Source organism: Bufo bufo, chromosome 5 (genome assembly GCF_905171765.1).
Source record: "Bufo bufo chromosome 5, aBufBuf1.1, whole genome shotgun sequence".
NCBI lineage: Eukaryota > Metazoa > Chordata > Amphibia > Anura > Bufonidae > Bufo > Bufo bufo.
Window position 1 is genome coordinate 451058526 of NC_053393.1, and position 12083 is coordinate 451070608.

Genomic DNA, 12083 nt, shown 5'->3' on the forward strand with positions numbered 1-12083 from the left:
TGCTATGGAAAAAAAGGACTTGAGGTGGAGAGGGTGGTCCATCTTTTAGAGCGGTTCCTGTTCCCTGTCCTGAGGAGTAGGAGGCGGTCTCTCCATGGGTGCTGTCATAGGTGAGGGGGAAAGATGTGTAATCTAAAACACCATTAAGAACTACAACTTGAACCGCCAAAAAAATAAAATATTGGTCAGCAAGGCCCAAAATAGGCTGGTCACGAAGGCTACTTTCACACTAGCGTTTTTGTGGATCTGTCAGATCTGCAAAAAATGCTAACCTTAAGGGGTTAGGGGCTGGTCACATGCAGCACAAGACCCATGATCAAAAAGAATTGGAGGAGGGATTAATGTATATAAACATTGTGTTCCACACGGCCTCTGACTGCAAGAATGACCAGGTAGTAACCATTACCCATTTTAGACACGACACCAGTTAAAGGAAACACTTTATTAACAAGTATTTCTACTACAGGTTTAGGACTTAGATGAAGGACCAAGCAGCAGCATACCAAGACATGGCAGACAGTTTTAAGAATTATATTATTGCAGCCTTGCTTTTCAGAAGAGGATCACGCTCGTTGCTTTTTTTGAAGAGAACATCTTTGATCTGACTGAAGTACACAATGATGCCTTGATCATTTCTTCCATCTGAAGCATTTGCAATTAGTTTGTATTCCTTGCATTTCCTAGATGATAAAAGGCAGTTTGCTTAAGTGTGGAATACCAAGTTCTTCCTTAAATTGATAGGATCAAAAATATTACATGCAGCAGTGCCCAGAAGTTTTGCTAGATTATAGCCAGTTATAATGTATGGGCTCCCCACATGAAAAAAACTGTCCTGTATTTACTAATGTGAGTGCACCTAGACCTTGTTCTATAAAAAAAAGATTACATTTGGCTCATTAGGTTTAGAAATATTTTGGTGCAGTATCCACCAAATCAGACTGGCAAACATGCTTTGCACCACATTGGAAGGCTATGCCCCCTGGTCAAACAAAACAGTGGAAAGTTAGTCAACTTTAAGTGGTATAAACTTAGACTAAAGGTGGACCAGACTACCCAGAATTGTCCACTAGTGCGATTTGTTTAGATGTTTTAATCCAAGTTTACACTGTGCATGCTAATCTCTAGAACACCTCAATAAAATTCTGGCTATCGCCCCAGGATTCCTGGCCAGAGAAGTAAAAATATTGCCACCAGCCACAATGCTGGTTGGAAGAAAGAGTTTGAGCTGTAAAGAGATACTAAGATGTCAAATGGAAAAGCCAAAACCATGTTTTAAATGAATGTAGGAGTACTAACTTACCTGTAAAGGGTAATACCAATCGCCATAGCAACAAGTGCAACCAAAGCGAGAGGAACAAGTACTGCGGAAACAGTCTGCCTCGTTTTAGAACCTACAGGGGAAAAAAAGGAAGTCTACATTATGTCTTGATACCTTATTTGAGTCCTGTTGCACAAATGTAATAGTTGGATGCAAGTGACCATCTTCAAGTCAAGCTTTTGAAAGTTAAGGATAAAATTTATGGTTGGGAGAGGGTAGTCAGAGGAAGAAGATTGGACTAACAAGCTGCACTGTCACTCCTTGTTGTGAATGTTTGTCTAGAATATGAAGAGGGGAAACTCACTTGAAAGGGTTCTCCAGGACAGATTCAAAATGGCTGGCAGCATCATGTCCTAGAATGTGAGGAGCACTGGTTGCCTCCACTTACGGGGGAGGGGGGGGGGGGTCTCACTACACTACGCTCTGGCACTTACATATACTAAGTTCTTCTGTCAGACATGATAGCATATAGGCAGGATCACATCATTACCATCTATTGTACAAAAGTGCAGGGTGTAGTAAGGCCCCCAACCCTCACCCCCCAGGCAACCAGTCTTCCTCACATTCTAGGACAGGTTGCAGGCAGCCATTTTAAAATCATTCCCAGAGAACCCTTTCACATAAACCCATGTTTCAGGTAATTGAATGAGCCAGATGTTCCTGATCATTACCCAATAATCAGTGGAGGTAAGAGAAGCATTTACATACAGCAACCACCTCTGCTGTATGGGGGACAAGTGATTGGGCACAAACAATGGCTGTAGCATACATTCATTTTTTTGGCAGCAGATCCAGTTTACACAGGCTGATCTGCTGCACAGAAACTGATCCTAGGAGCTAGCTGAAAGACCTGAACGCCAATAGCTTTTGCACAGGGCAATTATTGGGATCAAGAGTTTCTACAAATGCTCATCCCTGATATCAGGGATGATTATCTGCATGTGTAGAAGAGGTCATAACAGTTGAGACAGCAATTTGCTGTATTAAATTTGTAGAACCCTGAAATGTGCCCGATAGGGGTTAACATATATTGGAAGCTTTTACAGTGTGAGCTACTTCAGGCTGTCAATCCTATGGACACTGAAAACCAATAGGGTGTCACTTACCACCATCTATAAACACCAGTGTACTAGCAAGAGCCAAACTTGCACCATCACTTAGTGTGATATTTACACAGTAAGATCCTGGCTCAAATGCTCTTCTTAGGATCAGCAAGCATTGATCAGAAGATGGAACTTCATCACAAACCATGTCCTGGGGAATCATGCAACTAGCATCCGAGACTACCGTGCAGGCATCTGTAGGCAGACTGAAGGAACAAGGTTATCAAACACAGGGAACATCAGTTTTACAGGGAGTTTGTCTTCTGTTTGCCAAGACATACCTTCCTTCGCAAGTCACCACAAAGTCAACAAGAGATCCTTCAGTCTGATATGTGGATACTTGGACGCTTGTCATTTCAACAATGTTGACCTCAAGGATACCATCTGAAGTTGGAAAGAGCAAGTCAGATTCTAGGCACAGTACATTGTAAGCCTAGCTGTATAAGTGACCAACAACTTACCTACAACTGTAATCTTAGTGCTGTAATAACCATATCTATATATGAAGCAACCAGGAGTAGAAGTGGTGTATGGAATGGCTGTATAAACAGTGGTAACGTTTGGCATTTCAGTTGTCAGTGGTAAAGTTTCAGTGTCAAACTGTGGTAGTTCTGTTGAGTTATCTGCCAGGGGAGGAGGAGAAAAAATAAAAATAAAGATCTCCTGCACATATGGCTTACTGTACTTTTTTTGTACAGAGGATTACCACAGCACCGTCAACCCCCCCCCCCCCCCTCCCACACACATTATGGACACAAGATCAATCCCACTGCCAGATACCATTTGTGCATCTCCTAAGCAAACCTTAAGGGGTTTCCAGGCTCCTGATATTATTGATCTACTTCTGGATAGATCAGGGAGGGTCCAACACCCTGCACCCCCATGCTAGAACCAGCACTGTAAATGGAACAGTAAGCTTAGTGGTTGTGCCAAGTTACTTCAGTGGTAGCTGAGCTGCAGTAATACCACGCAGCCACTACACTCAGCCATGCTTCACGTTCCTTTCAGAGTGCTAGCGCCAGAGGCTGCAGGGAACAGCTGATTGGCCATTAATGACCCGAGGATGGGTCAACGCTTAAATTGGTTTTACAGGCTCCTTACAGTGATGACATATCCTCAGGTTAGGTCATCAACATCCAGTCGTTGAGTTTCCAACACCCCACTCTGCCAATCAGCTGTTCCTGGCAGCCTCTGGCCCTAGAGCCAATACTTTGAATAGAACAAGCACAGCTCTGTAGTGGCTATGCTGGATTACTGCAACTCAGCTACCACTGAAGTAAGTAGGAGCAGGGCTGCAGTAACCTGGCACAACTACTATTCCTGTACCATTCAGTGCTTGGGGTAGGGTGTCAGACCCTCAGATTTAATATTAATGACCTATCCTGAGGTACATTATTAATATCAGGGGCCAGGAAACACCTTTAATCATAAAATATCAAGCTTAGATACATTTGTTTTTATGCAACTCACCTGTAGAATTGGAAGTGGTGAAAGAACTGGTGGTGGTTGGTAGAGGTTGTGTAGGGATTGGAGTGGGTGTAACAGGTTTACATGGACCAGGAATGGCAGCTTTGATGGTCAAGTTAGCCCTAAAGCTTCCAAGCATGGTATAAATATGACTAGAGACAGGGTTATTGGAAACAGATGACCCATTCCCATCACCATAGTCCCAATCAAATGTCAATTCAGAATTCTTGAGATAATTGCTTGGATCATGGATGTGGATGTCAAATTTGATTGGTGAATCTTTAATAAAGATGCTGTCTGAGGAATTCTTGTCATTCTTCTGTGTAAGGTTCACATAAAATAGAACTTGATCTATTAAAAAATAAAAAGTAGTCAAGTTTAGAGGGAACGTGTCACCATGAAAGTCTGCAGGCAGCACGTTAGAGCCAAGCAGATTGTGGGACACTATTTAGCAAAACATGCAGGGTGTTTAAGACTGGCATTTTAGACACTGGTCTTAATACCCCTTGCGCTGGCAGTGGATATGCCTAATACATGTAGAGGTGCTGGCCTCTACATAGTATGTGTATCCACCGTCTAAATCTATGCCAGCTCCCTTGATGGCTTAGATTTAGACCATTTTCTATCCCTAAAACAGGCATAGAAAATTAATGAGATGGGCCTGCCAGTCCTCCCTCTCCCACCCCTCCTCTTTTAGACCTGGCATGAGCAGGGAAAAGTCAGTTTGCTGCACAAATCACCTTTATGCCAAAAAAGGCGCATGTTAATAAGTGATGCCTATAATTTGTACATTTAAACCTCTGTTCAGGTGTCATTTGGGTGGTCCCATCAGTAACAGTCTTCCCTGTATGCTTACTCGTATAGAATTAGCTGCCGGTCACCAATTGACCTAAGCAGATGAGTCAAGCATAGGAAGAGCATAAAAGGGAAGTCAATGATAGTTGTGTGAGCTTATCAGCATATGAATGTTGGATAATAACCAAGTTATGGTGAATAATTAAATTATTTCTCATCCTGGACATTGGAGTCAAGGAGGCAGTCCTATCAGTAATTAACAGCTAAACTCAGAATGTGCAGGGATTCCATCATATTAGAATTCTACGGGCTGCAAAACGGATCCATCCCAGTTTCAGTTATGCAGGGGAGTCCCCTCCTGCATAAACGGGACAGATCTGTTTTGCAGCCCCCATAGACTTATTATGACGGAATAATTAACAGAATACCTCTAAAGGCATAGAATTGCATTATGGTCCGTGTTAACGGAATCTATAACACAATTCACCTTTTACCAGTAAACGAAGTGTGAACGAATTTCAAAAATCAAATTCAGTCATCTCTAGCAGCCACCAACACATGCCACTGTTTAAATGCTGAATCTTTGGTGCCTTTACATAGATTTCATAGCTTACCAGTTACAACATAAATGCTGCTTGCTGTAGCAACTGGGTAGTGGTTATGAGAACCTCTTCTAAAAACCTTGACCTCCATCATTTGCGTTCCAGTAGTGATGTTTGAAGTATTAATGGACAGAGTAGTAAACGATCTCCCAATCATCCCGTAATATTGGCCTGTCAAGAGAGAACACCATTCTTCAATCTGCATGTGCAATGGCTTGCACATTTCATAAAAGCATAATCAAAGCTTTGTTTTCAGTCCTTAATGGTTATCCAACTTAAAAGGTATCCCCACCATAACTTCACCTGTCCACAGGACATTGGACCTCATTCTGGTCAGAGTCTGCTGGAGAACCTGTTGACTTAAAGCACCACTCATGGACTGTAGGGATGGATTTTGGATTTTTCATCTGGAGTCAACCTGCACAAATCTTTATATTTGCTCCAATGAGCCAAAGTTATTACTTCATGAAGTCTTGCAAGACTATTTGCAATGACTGAATTGATTACTGTAAAAGTAGATATCGAACTCTGGTTTGGTTCTAAGTGATACCTTGGAACTGAACCAGAGTTAAGCGTCAAGGTTTTTACAGTAATTCACCAAGTTATCAAAGTCTTGCAAGAATTTGTGAAGTAATAACTTGGGCTTATTGGAGAAAATACATTCTAATACTGTATGGAGCTCCCGCTCCGCACAGTATTACAAAGTTTTATGGGAATAGACTTCAGATGACGCATCAGAAGTCAACTCACTCATCCATAGTGATCAGCTCTCCATTCAGACAGTCACCCATGCACCTTAGACGACCCTGGGATTCATCCCATTCTTGTGATCAGGGGGATTCCCAGTGGTCAGACCCCGCTATACTCACCTATACTGTAGATAAGCGATTTGTCATGGTTGGACAACCCCATTGAAGCCCCCAGAATACAGTAAACTGGAAGTCACCATTTTGACCAAAACAGAGGCAGAAATGTGATGCGAGCCAAAACCAGGTGTGGCTCTAAACAGAACAGGGGATGATCTTTTTATGCCTGAAGTCCATAGAAGCTCCAATCCTGGTTTTGGCTCTGATCAAAACACTTTAGTGTGAATAAAGGCATTAATTTATATATTAGTGCAAGCTTGTAGTGAATGAACCTATAGACCAGGGATCAACCTCGGGCACTCCATCCGTTTAGAAACTACAACCCCAGAATGAGTGTCACTTCTGTGGAGTTCTAACAAGCCAGTCATGTTTGCATGCTGGGAGTTGTAGTTTCACAGCAACTGGAGTACCAAAACGTTGCTCATCCCTGCTATGACCCCGCTTACAGGCTTCCGTAGTGTATGCAGTCATCGAATTCCAGTATGGTCCGTGGTAGTGGAATCCATAACGGGATTCTTAGATAACCCAAACCTGTACGCAGAACTTGAAAAAACACAAGTTTGCTCATCACTAATCCTGATTTTTGCTTCAAGAACTGTATAAAAAAAAACTGAATATGTGACAGCACCCTTACCAGGCAGAAGGTCTTATTAAACACTTAGGCTACACCTACACTTTACTGCACAAAATTACTGCCCATAGGGAATGCATTGAGTATTTACTTTCTGCCATAGAGCAAGATAAAGATCTCTGCTTGATCCCCAACAAGTAAGACACTCCAGTACAGTTTAAGTTACAGCCATGGATAGGTTATCTGTTCATGCCTTGATCTTTACTGTAATAGTCCTCATTGGACAGAAGATGGTCAGATACCTGTAGGTGTAAAGCACCAAGTAGATTACAGGCACTACACAAGAAACATACCTTGAGTGGAGAAAATGTAAATGAAGTTGTGTCGCCTCCAGCGAGGGGGATGTGGAAATGGTCTGCCATCTGGAAAGCCGTTAGCAAAGCTGCAGTTTCCTTCGTTACAGAAATCTATCCACTTGGTCCAGTTATACACATATTGGTCTGGGAAGCTGGAGGAAACTAAATAGACAACCTTGTAAGATGTCATCTACACATCTAGATCTACAACATTCTGTAGTCTCACTGTATTTACCATTTCCACACCCTCTTTCATAGACAATGTCTCCATCTTCATTTTCCTTCTGACATCTGGGGAACTGCAGGTTGACAGCAAAAGTGATGTTTGACCCTATCAGCGCAGGACTGTCACTGGTCAACAATGCCACAACCTTCCCACCTAGACAAACATATGATGTCAGCAGGATTTTAAGTTACATGCATTTTATTACAGTTATATCTGAAGTAATACCTTTCCAGCAGTTTTCCCATCTTGTATCCCCAGACTTCCAGGCAGGGTACAGTTTCTCATTCCACGAGTTGGTATCAGGAGACCAGCCATTTATGTGGTTGCCGGGACCTCTAGAGCCAGATTTCCTTCCAAACTCCATTACATCCTGAAACCCTGTTAAGTTACAACATTGGATTTAATAGATATTGATTGCAAAACCAATGTGTTCTACAAAGTAGATAGCTGGATCCATGCATGGACTTAGATGTTCCCCATGTTCTTTGCCAGTAAGACATTGAGAGTTCAGCATGTTATGTAGTTAGCAGTTCTATGGAGGGAGCTGCAGCTGCCATGTCCTGTATACTACCCCTATAGCTCAAATACTGGACAGTAAAGCTACTTGTCCTAATACTACACGTAGTCCAACACTAACCATGTACGTTTCAGGGCCCCTTCACAATGCTACCACAGCTCTGCTCATCTATGGTCAGCTCCATCTTTGAAACAGAATGAAAATGAAGTATCAGATCCATCAGATGAACCCCATCGAATAATAGTGTTCAGTTTCCCCATCATAGGTCTGACCACAAGTAGTGAAACAGACTGCCATTTTGTGCAACTTCCTTATCTGCAATGTCTGGCCAAAGATTTGAAGTCCAATAATGATCCCAGAAAGATTTTTCAGCCATTGTCTGGTTTCATAGAACATTTATGACTATTTTGAACATCCAATATGGACTAAGGCTACTTTCACACTGGCGTTTTGAATTCCGTTTCAGGGCTCACAAACAGTTAAAAACGGATCAGTTGTGCCCCAATGCATTCTGAATGGATAAGGATAATCCGTTCAGTATGGATCACTTTCGCTCCGTTCCGCTCTGGATGCGGACACCAAAATGCTGCTTGCAGAGTTTATGTCCGACTGTCGATGCAGAGCCAAACGGATCCATCCTGACTTACAATGTAAGTCAATGGGGACGGATCCGTTTTCACTGACAATATGGTGTAATTGAAAACGGATCCATCCCCCATTGACTTCCAATGTAAGTCAGGACAGATCAGTTTTGATCTTGCATTCTTTAAAAAAAAAAAAAAAAAGTCTAACGGATACAAGCGTTTGCATTATAGGTGCGGATCCGTCTGTGCAGATACCAGATGGAGCCACACATGTATAGCTGCAGCTAAGGAATTGTTCAACCAATCAATGTGCATGGCCATGTAGTAAGATTGCTGGACTCCACCTGCTATTAAATCAGCAAGGGGAGAATATTCAGACTCACAGCACTAGTAAAGAGAAGCATTGGTTCTGTTAACCAAAAAAAAAAAAACAATCCAAATGCTGCATAACATTTCCGCAGCAGAACCTGTATATAACCTGTGCTGCAAGTTATAAGTTTACACCATTTACCAGTTTCACCTTCTGCATTGTAACAAACCCACAGCATTTGCACTGAAAAGTTATGCAACAAAATTAAAGCCTTTTCAGCAGAGATTTTGATGTAACAGAAATCCTGCAGCAGATACACACGGTACACACTAACATTCTGTAGAAGTTGAATACTTAGACATAGTTTAAAACAGAGGACTTAACACTTCACAGTATATTAGCATTTAGCAAGCACAGGTGTTACACAACATATATATCAGTTATAGTCTGAATGTGTAGGTCAATATACAGATATAGCAGAGCTAAAAGGGATAGTTACCCCATTAAGTAAACATAGTAAACTATTTAGACTTTTTCCAAAAGTTTTCAGTGGCATCATCAGCTCCTTTTAGCTCTGCTACATCTGTACAGTCTGGATCGTGTAGCTCTACTGCTAACCCCCCACTGTATACACTGACACATGAAAATGACCATGTTAGACCCTCACTCACGTTTTCCTGCCTGAATGCTGGAGACCAGGCAGAGCACCACCAGACCTTCCACTACTACAGGCAACATCCTGGAAGGGGAATGAGCTGGGCAGGGACCTGTGCACCAGCATTTAAACTGGGCTCAACAAGTCACAGCTGCACTAAATAGCAGTCAGTCCCCATGATCCCTCCTCCTGTTTATGAAAAGCCTGCAGGCCCATCATGTGATGGAATTAGGGAAAGATGGCTGACTTCAAGTAAGGCCTCATGCACACAGCCGTTGTTTTTGTTTGCATCCGAGCCGCAGTTTTTGCGGCTTGGATGCAGACCCATTCACTTCAATGGGGCCGCAAAAGATGCGGACAGCACTCCGTGTGTTGTCCGCATCTGTTGCTCCATTCCGTAGTACACAAAAAAATATAGAACCTGTCCTATTCTTGTCTGCGTTTTGCGGACAAGAATAGGCAGTTATATTAATGGTTGTCCGTGCCGTTCCGCAAATTACGGAACGCACACAGATGCCATCCGTGTTTTGCGGATCGCAAAACACACAACGGTCGTGTGCATGAGGCCTAAAGGAGCCAGCGTCCCTGCTCATGGGCTTATGAGTCACTCCCTTGAATATCAGACTCTCAAATTTCAAGTTTCATTCTTTTGTATATTGTTATTTTTGCAGAAGATATATCAAAAGACATTTGTATAGAGAATCAGACGTCATTGTAAGAAAAAGTGATCCAACCACCAAAACAGCAACAGAAAGAACTTGAATCCTCCAAGTGAAATCACAATATAACTGTTTTCAGTTACAGAACTTTTGAAATATGTTGGATTTTTTGTAATTCAAAATCACATGAGAATGAAACTGCATGTACACATGGTATGTCAGGCAACGCCCGTAGTTCAGTATTAAGCTTCATGCACATGAACGTATGTATTTTGCGGTCTGCAAATTGCGGATACGCAAAACACGGATACTGTCAGTCCATGTACAGAAGACAAAGGTCACATGGCACTCACCCCGAGAGTTAAAATCTTTCCTTTATTTCATAATGCAGGTACATGGAGACATGAACATATAGGTGACGGCCGTTTCGTGCTGGCGTGCAGTTCGTCTGATCTACAGACACACAAACACGTGTGTCACATCCCTTATAAGCTCTTCATTAAGACGCAATTATAAAACGCATGAAAACACATCCTTTCCTACAATACTTCAAATAAGGGTCCATTCACACCACGTCCGTAGAATGGGTCCTCATCCGTTCCGCAAATTGCAGAACGGGTGCGGACCCATTTATTCTCTATGGGCAGGAATGGATGCACACAGTGTGCTGTCTGCATCCACATTTCCGGAGCGCGCCCCCGATCTTCTGGTCCGCGGCTCTGGAAAAAAATAGAACATGTTCTCTTCTTGTCCGCAATTGTGGACAAGAATAGGCAGTTCTATGGGGCTGCCGGCCGGGTGTATTGCGGATCCACAATACACTATGGACGTGTGAATGGACCGTAAGGGTTAAAAATGTGCGACTTTTTTCAAAAAAGACAAATACTTCTGTATACATCATTTTTTTCTTTTTTCACGTGTCTACTCCATATTTACAGGAACGCACTTATGTCATTCCTGTCGTACAGACCCAAAGGTCCCAGGGCTTTAGTTTTTATGATGATCTCTGCCTCCTTCTGTAGGCGTGTTCTCTCCGTATTACCATCTCTCCGTGCATTTTACAGACGCATCAGACCGCAAAGACGACCGATAGAGACTTCCCTGCATAATAGAAACGGGACTGATCCATTTTGCAGCCCATAGACTTCTATTATGACGGAATATTCCGTCATAGAATTGCGTTATGGTCTGTGGTAACGCAATTCTGATTTTACCACCAAACAAAGCTTGAATGAATTTCATAACAAGAAATTTGCTCATCTCTAATTTGTTGTCATATTGTCATTTAACCAGGAGGTCACGCACATTTTTCCTAGGTCTAAAGGAGATAAGTGGTTGTTGATTTGCAACTTTGACTAATAGGGGGTCATTCTCTACTACATGCCAATTTTTTCTGATAGAGGCTCTGACAGCATCAGACATGGGGCTATATTGGAAGGGGAAGGTGAGCATTTATTCAGTTTTTTTTCTTGTTTTTGATGGTTTTTAATAGAGATGTTTGATCTTTTATCTGTGCTCTATTTAGGGATTGTTGTTATCTGTCCTACGGCAGCACAAACTACATATGGGTTTTATTCCCCTAGGTACAACCAGAAGAAACAGGTTAACAAGCTAAATTAAAAAACTAAATTAATCAACCAATCACACGCCAGGTCCACCCCTAAAACCCTGACACCAGTGAAGCCTCCTTATATTTTTTCTTTCTCTTAGGTTCAGAAGAGACAGATGTCTTATCCTGGAGGATATAGAACTTTCCCTGTCGTCCTAACCAGCAGCACAAGTGGGGATTCCTCCCCTGTGAAGCCGGTCAGGCCAGGCGGAATTTTTGTTGAAAGAAAATTACTGCCAAGTATCAATAATTAATTAAACCCACCCCTATATTGGATTCCCCACCCTAGCAGGAGGTGCTTTTTTTCTGTCCTGTGAGCTTGGGACAGGCGAGACTCCCAAGCTGGAGTCTCTTAAATTTACTAAGTTACTGCCTTTTTAAATACCTGCTGAGATGCCTTTGGGTCCAGGCCCCTGTTCGTGTGATGCCATTCGGCATCTGGGAT

General features: G+C 42.4%; 1 protein-coding gene and 1 long non-coding RNA gene across 2 annotated transcripts; both read right to left on the reverse strand.

Annotated features, from left to right (window-relative positions):
- Positions 1 to 529: 529 nt before the first annotated feature.
- On the reverse strand, positions 530 to 7549 carry LOC121002563 (protein QNR-71-like). The gene is made up of 10 exons (XM_040434005.1): positions 7510 to 7549; positions 7314 to 7457; positions 7076 to 7240; positions 5298 to 5456; positions 3892 to 4239; positions 2883 to 3044; positions 2703 to 2805; positions 2425 to 2627; positions 1301 to 1391; positions 530 to 680 (listed from the first exon to the last, which is right to left on the reverse strand). Exons 1-10 carry the CDS (start codon positions 7547 to 7549, stop codon positions 530 to 532), a joined length of 1566 nt encoding a protein of 521 aa, XP_040289939.1.
- A 75-nt stretch (positions 7550 to 7624) lies between these two features.
- Positions 7625 to 9544, reverse strand: LOC121002273. The gene is made up of 2 exons (XR_005779269.1): positions 9387 to 9544; positions 7625 to 7682 (listed from the first exon to the last, which is right to left on the reverse strand). It is a non-coding gene; the product is annotated as an uncharacterized LOC121002273 (long non-coding RNA).
- Positions 9545 to 12083: the final 2539 nt, after the last annotated feature.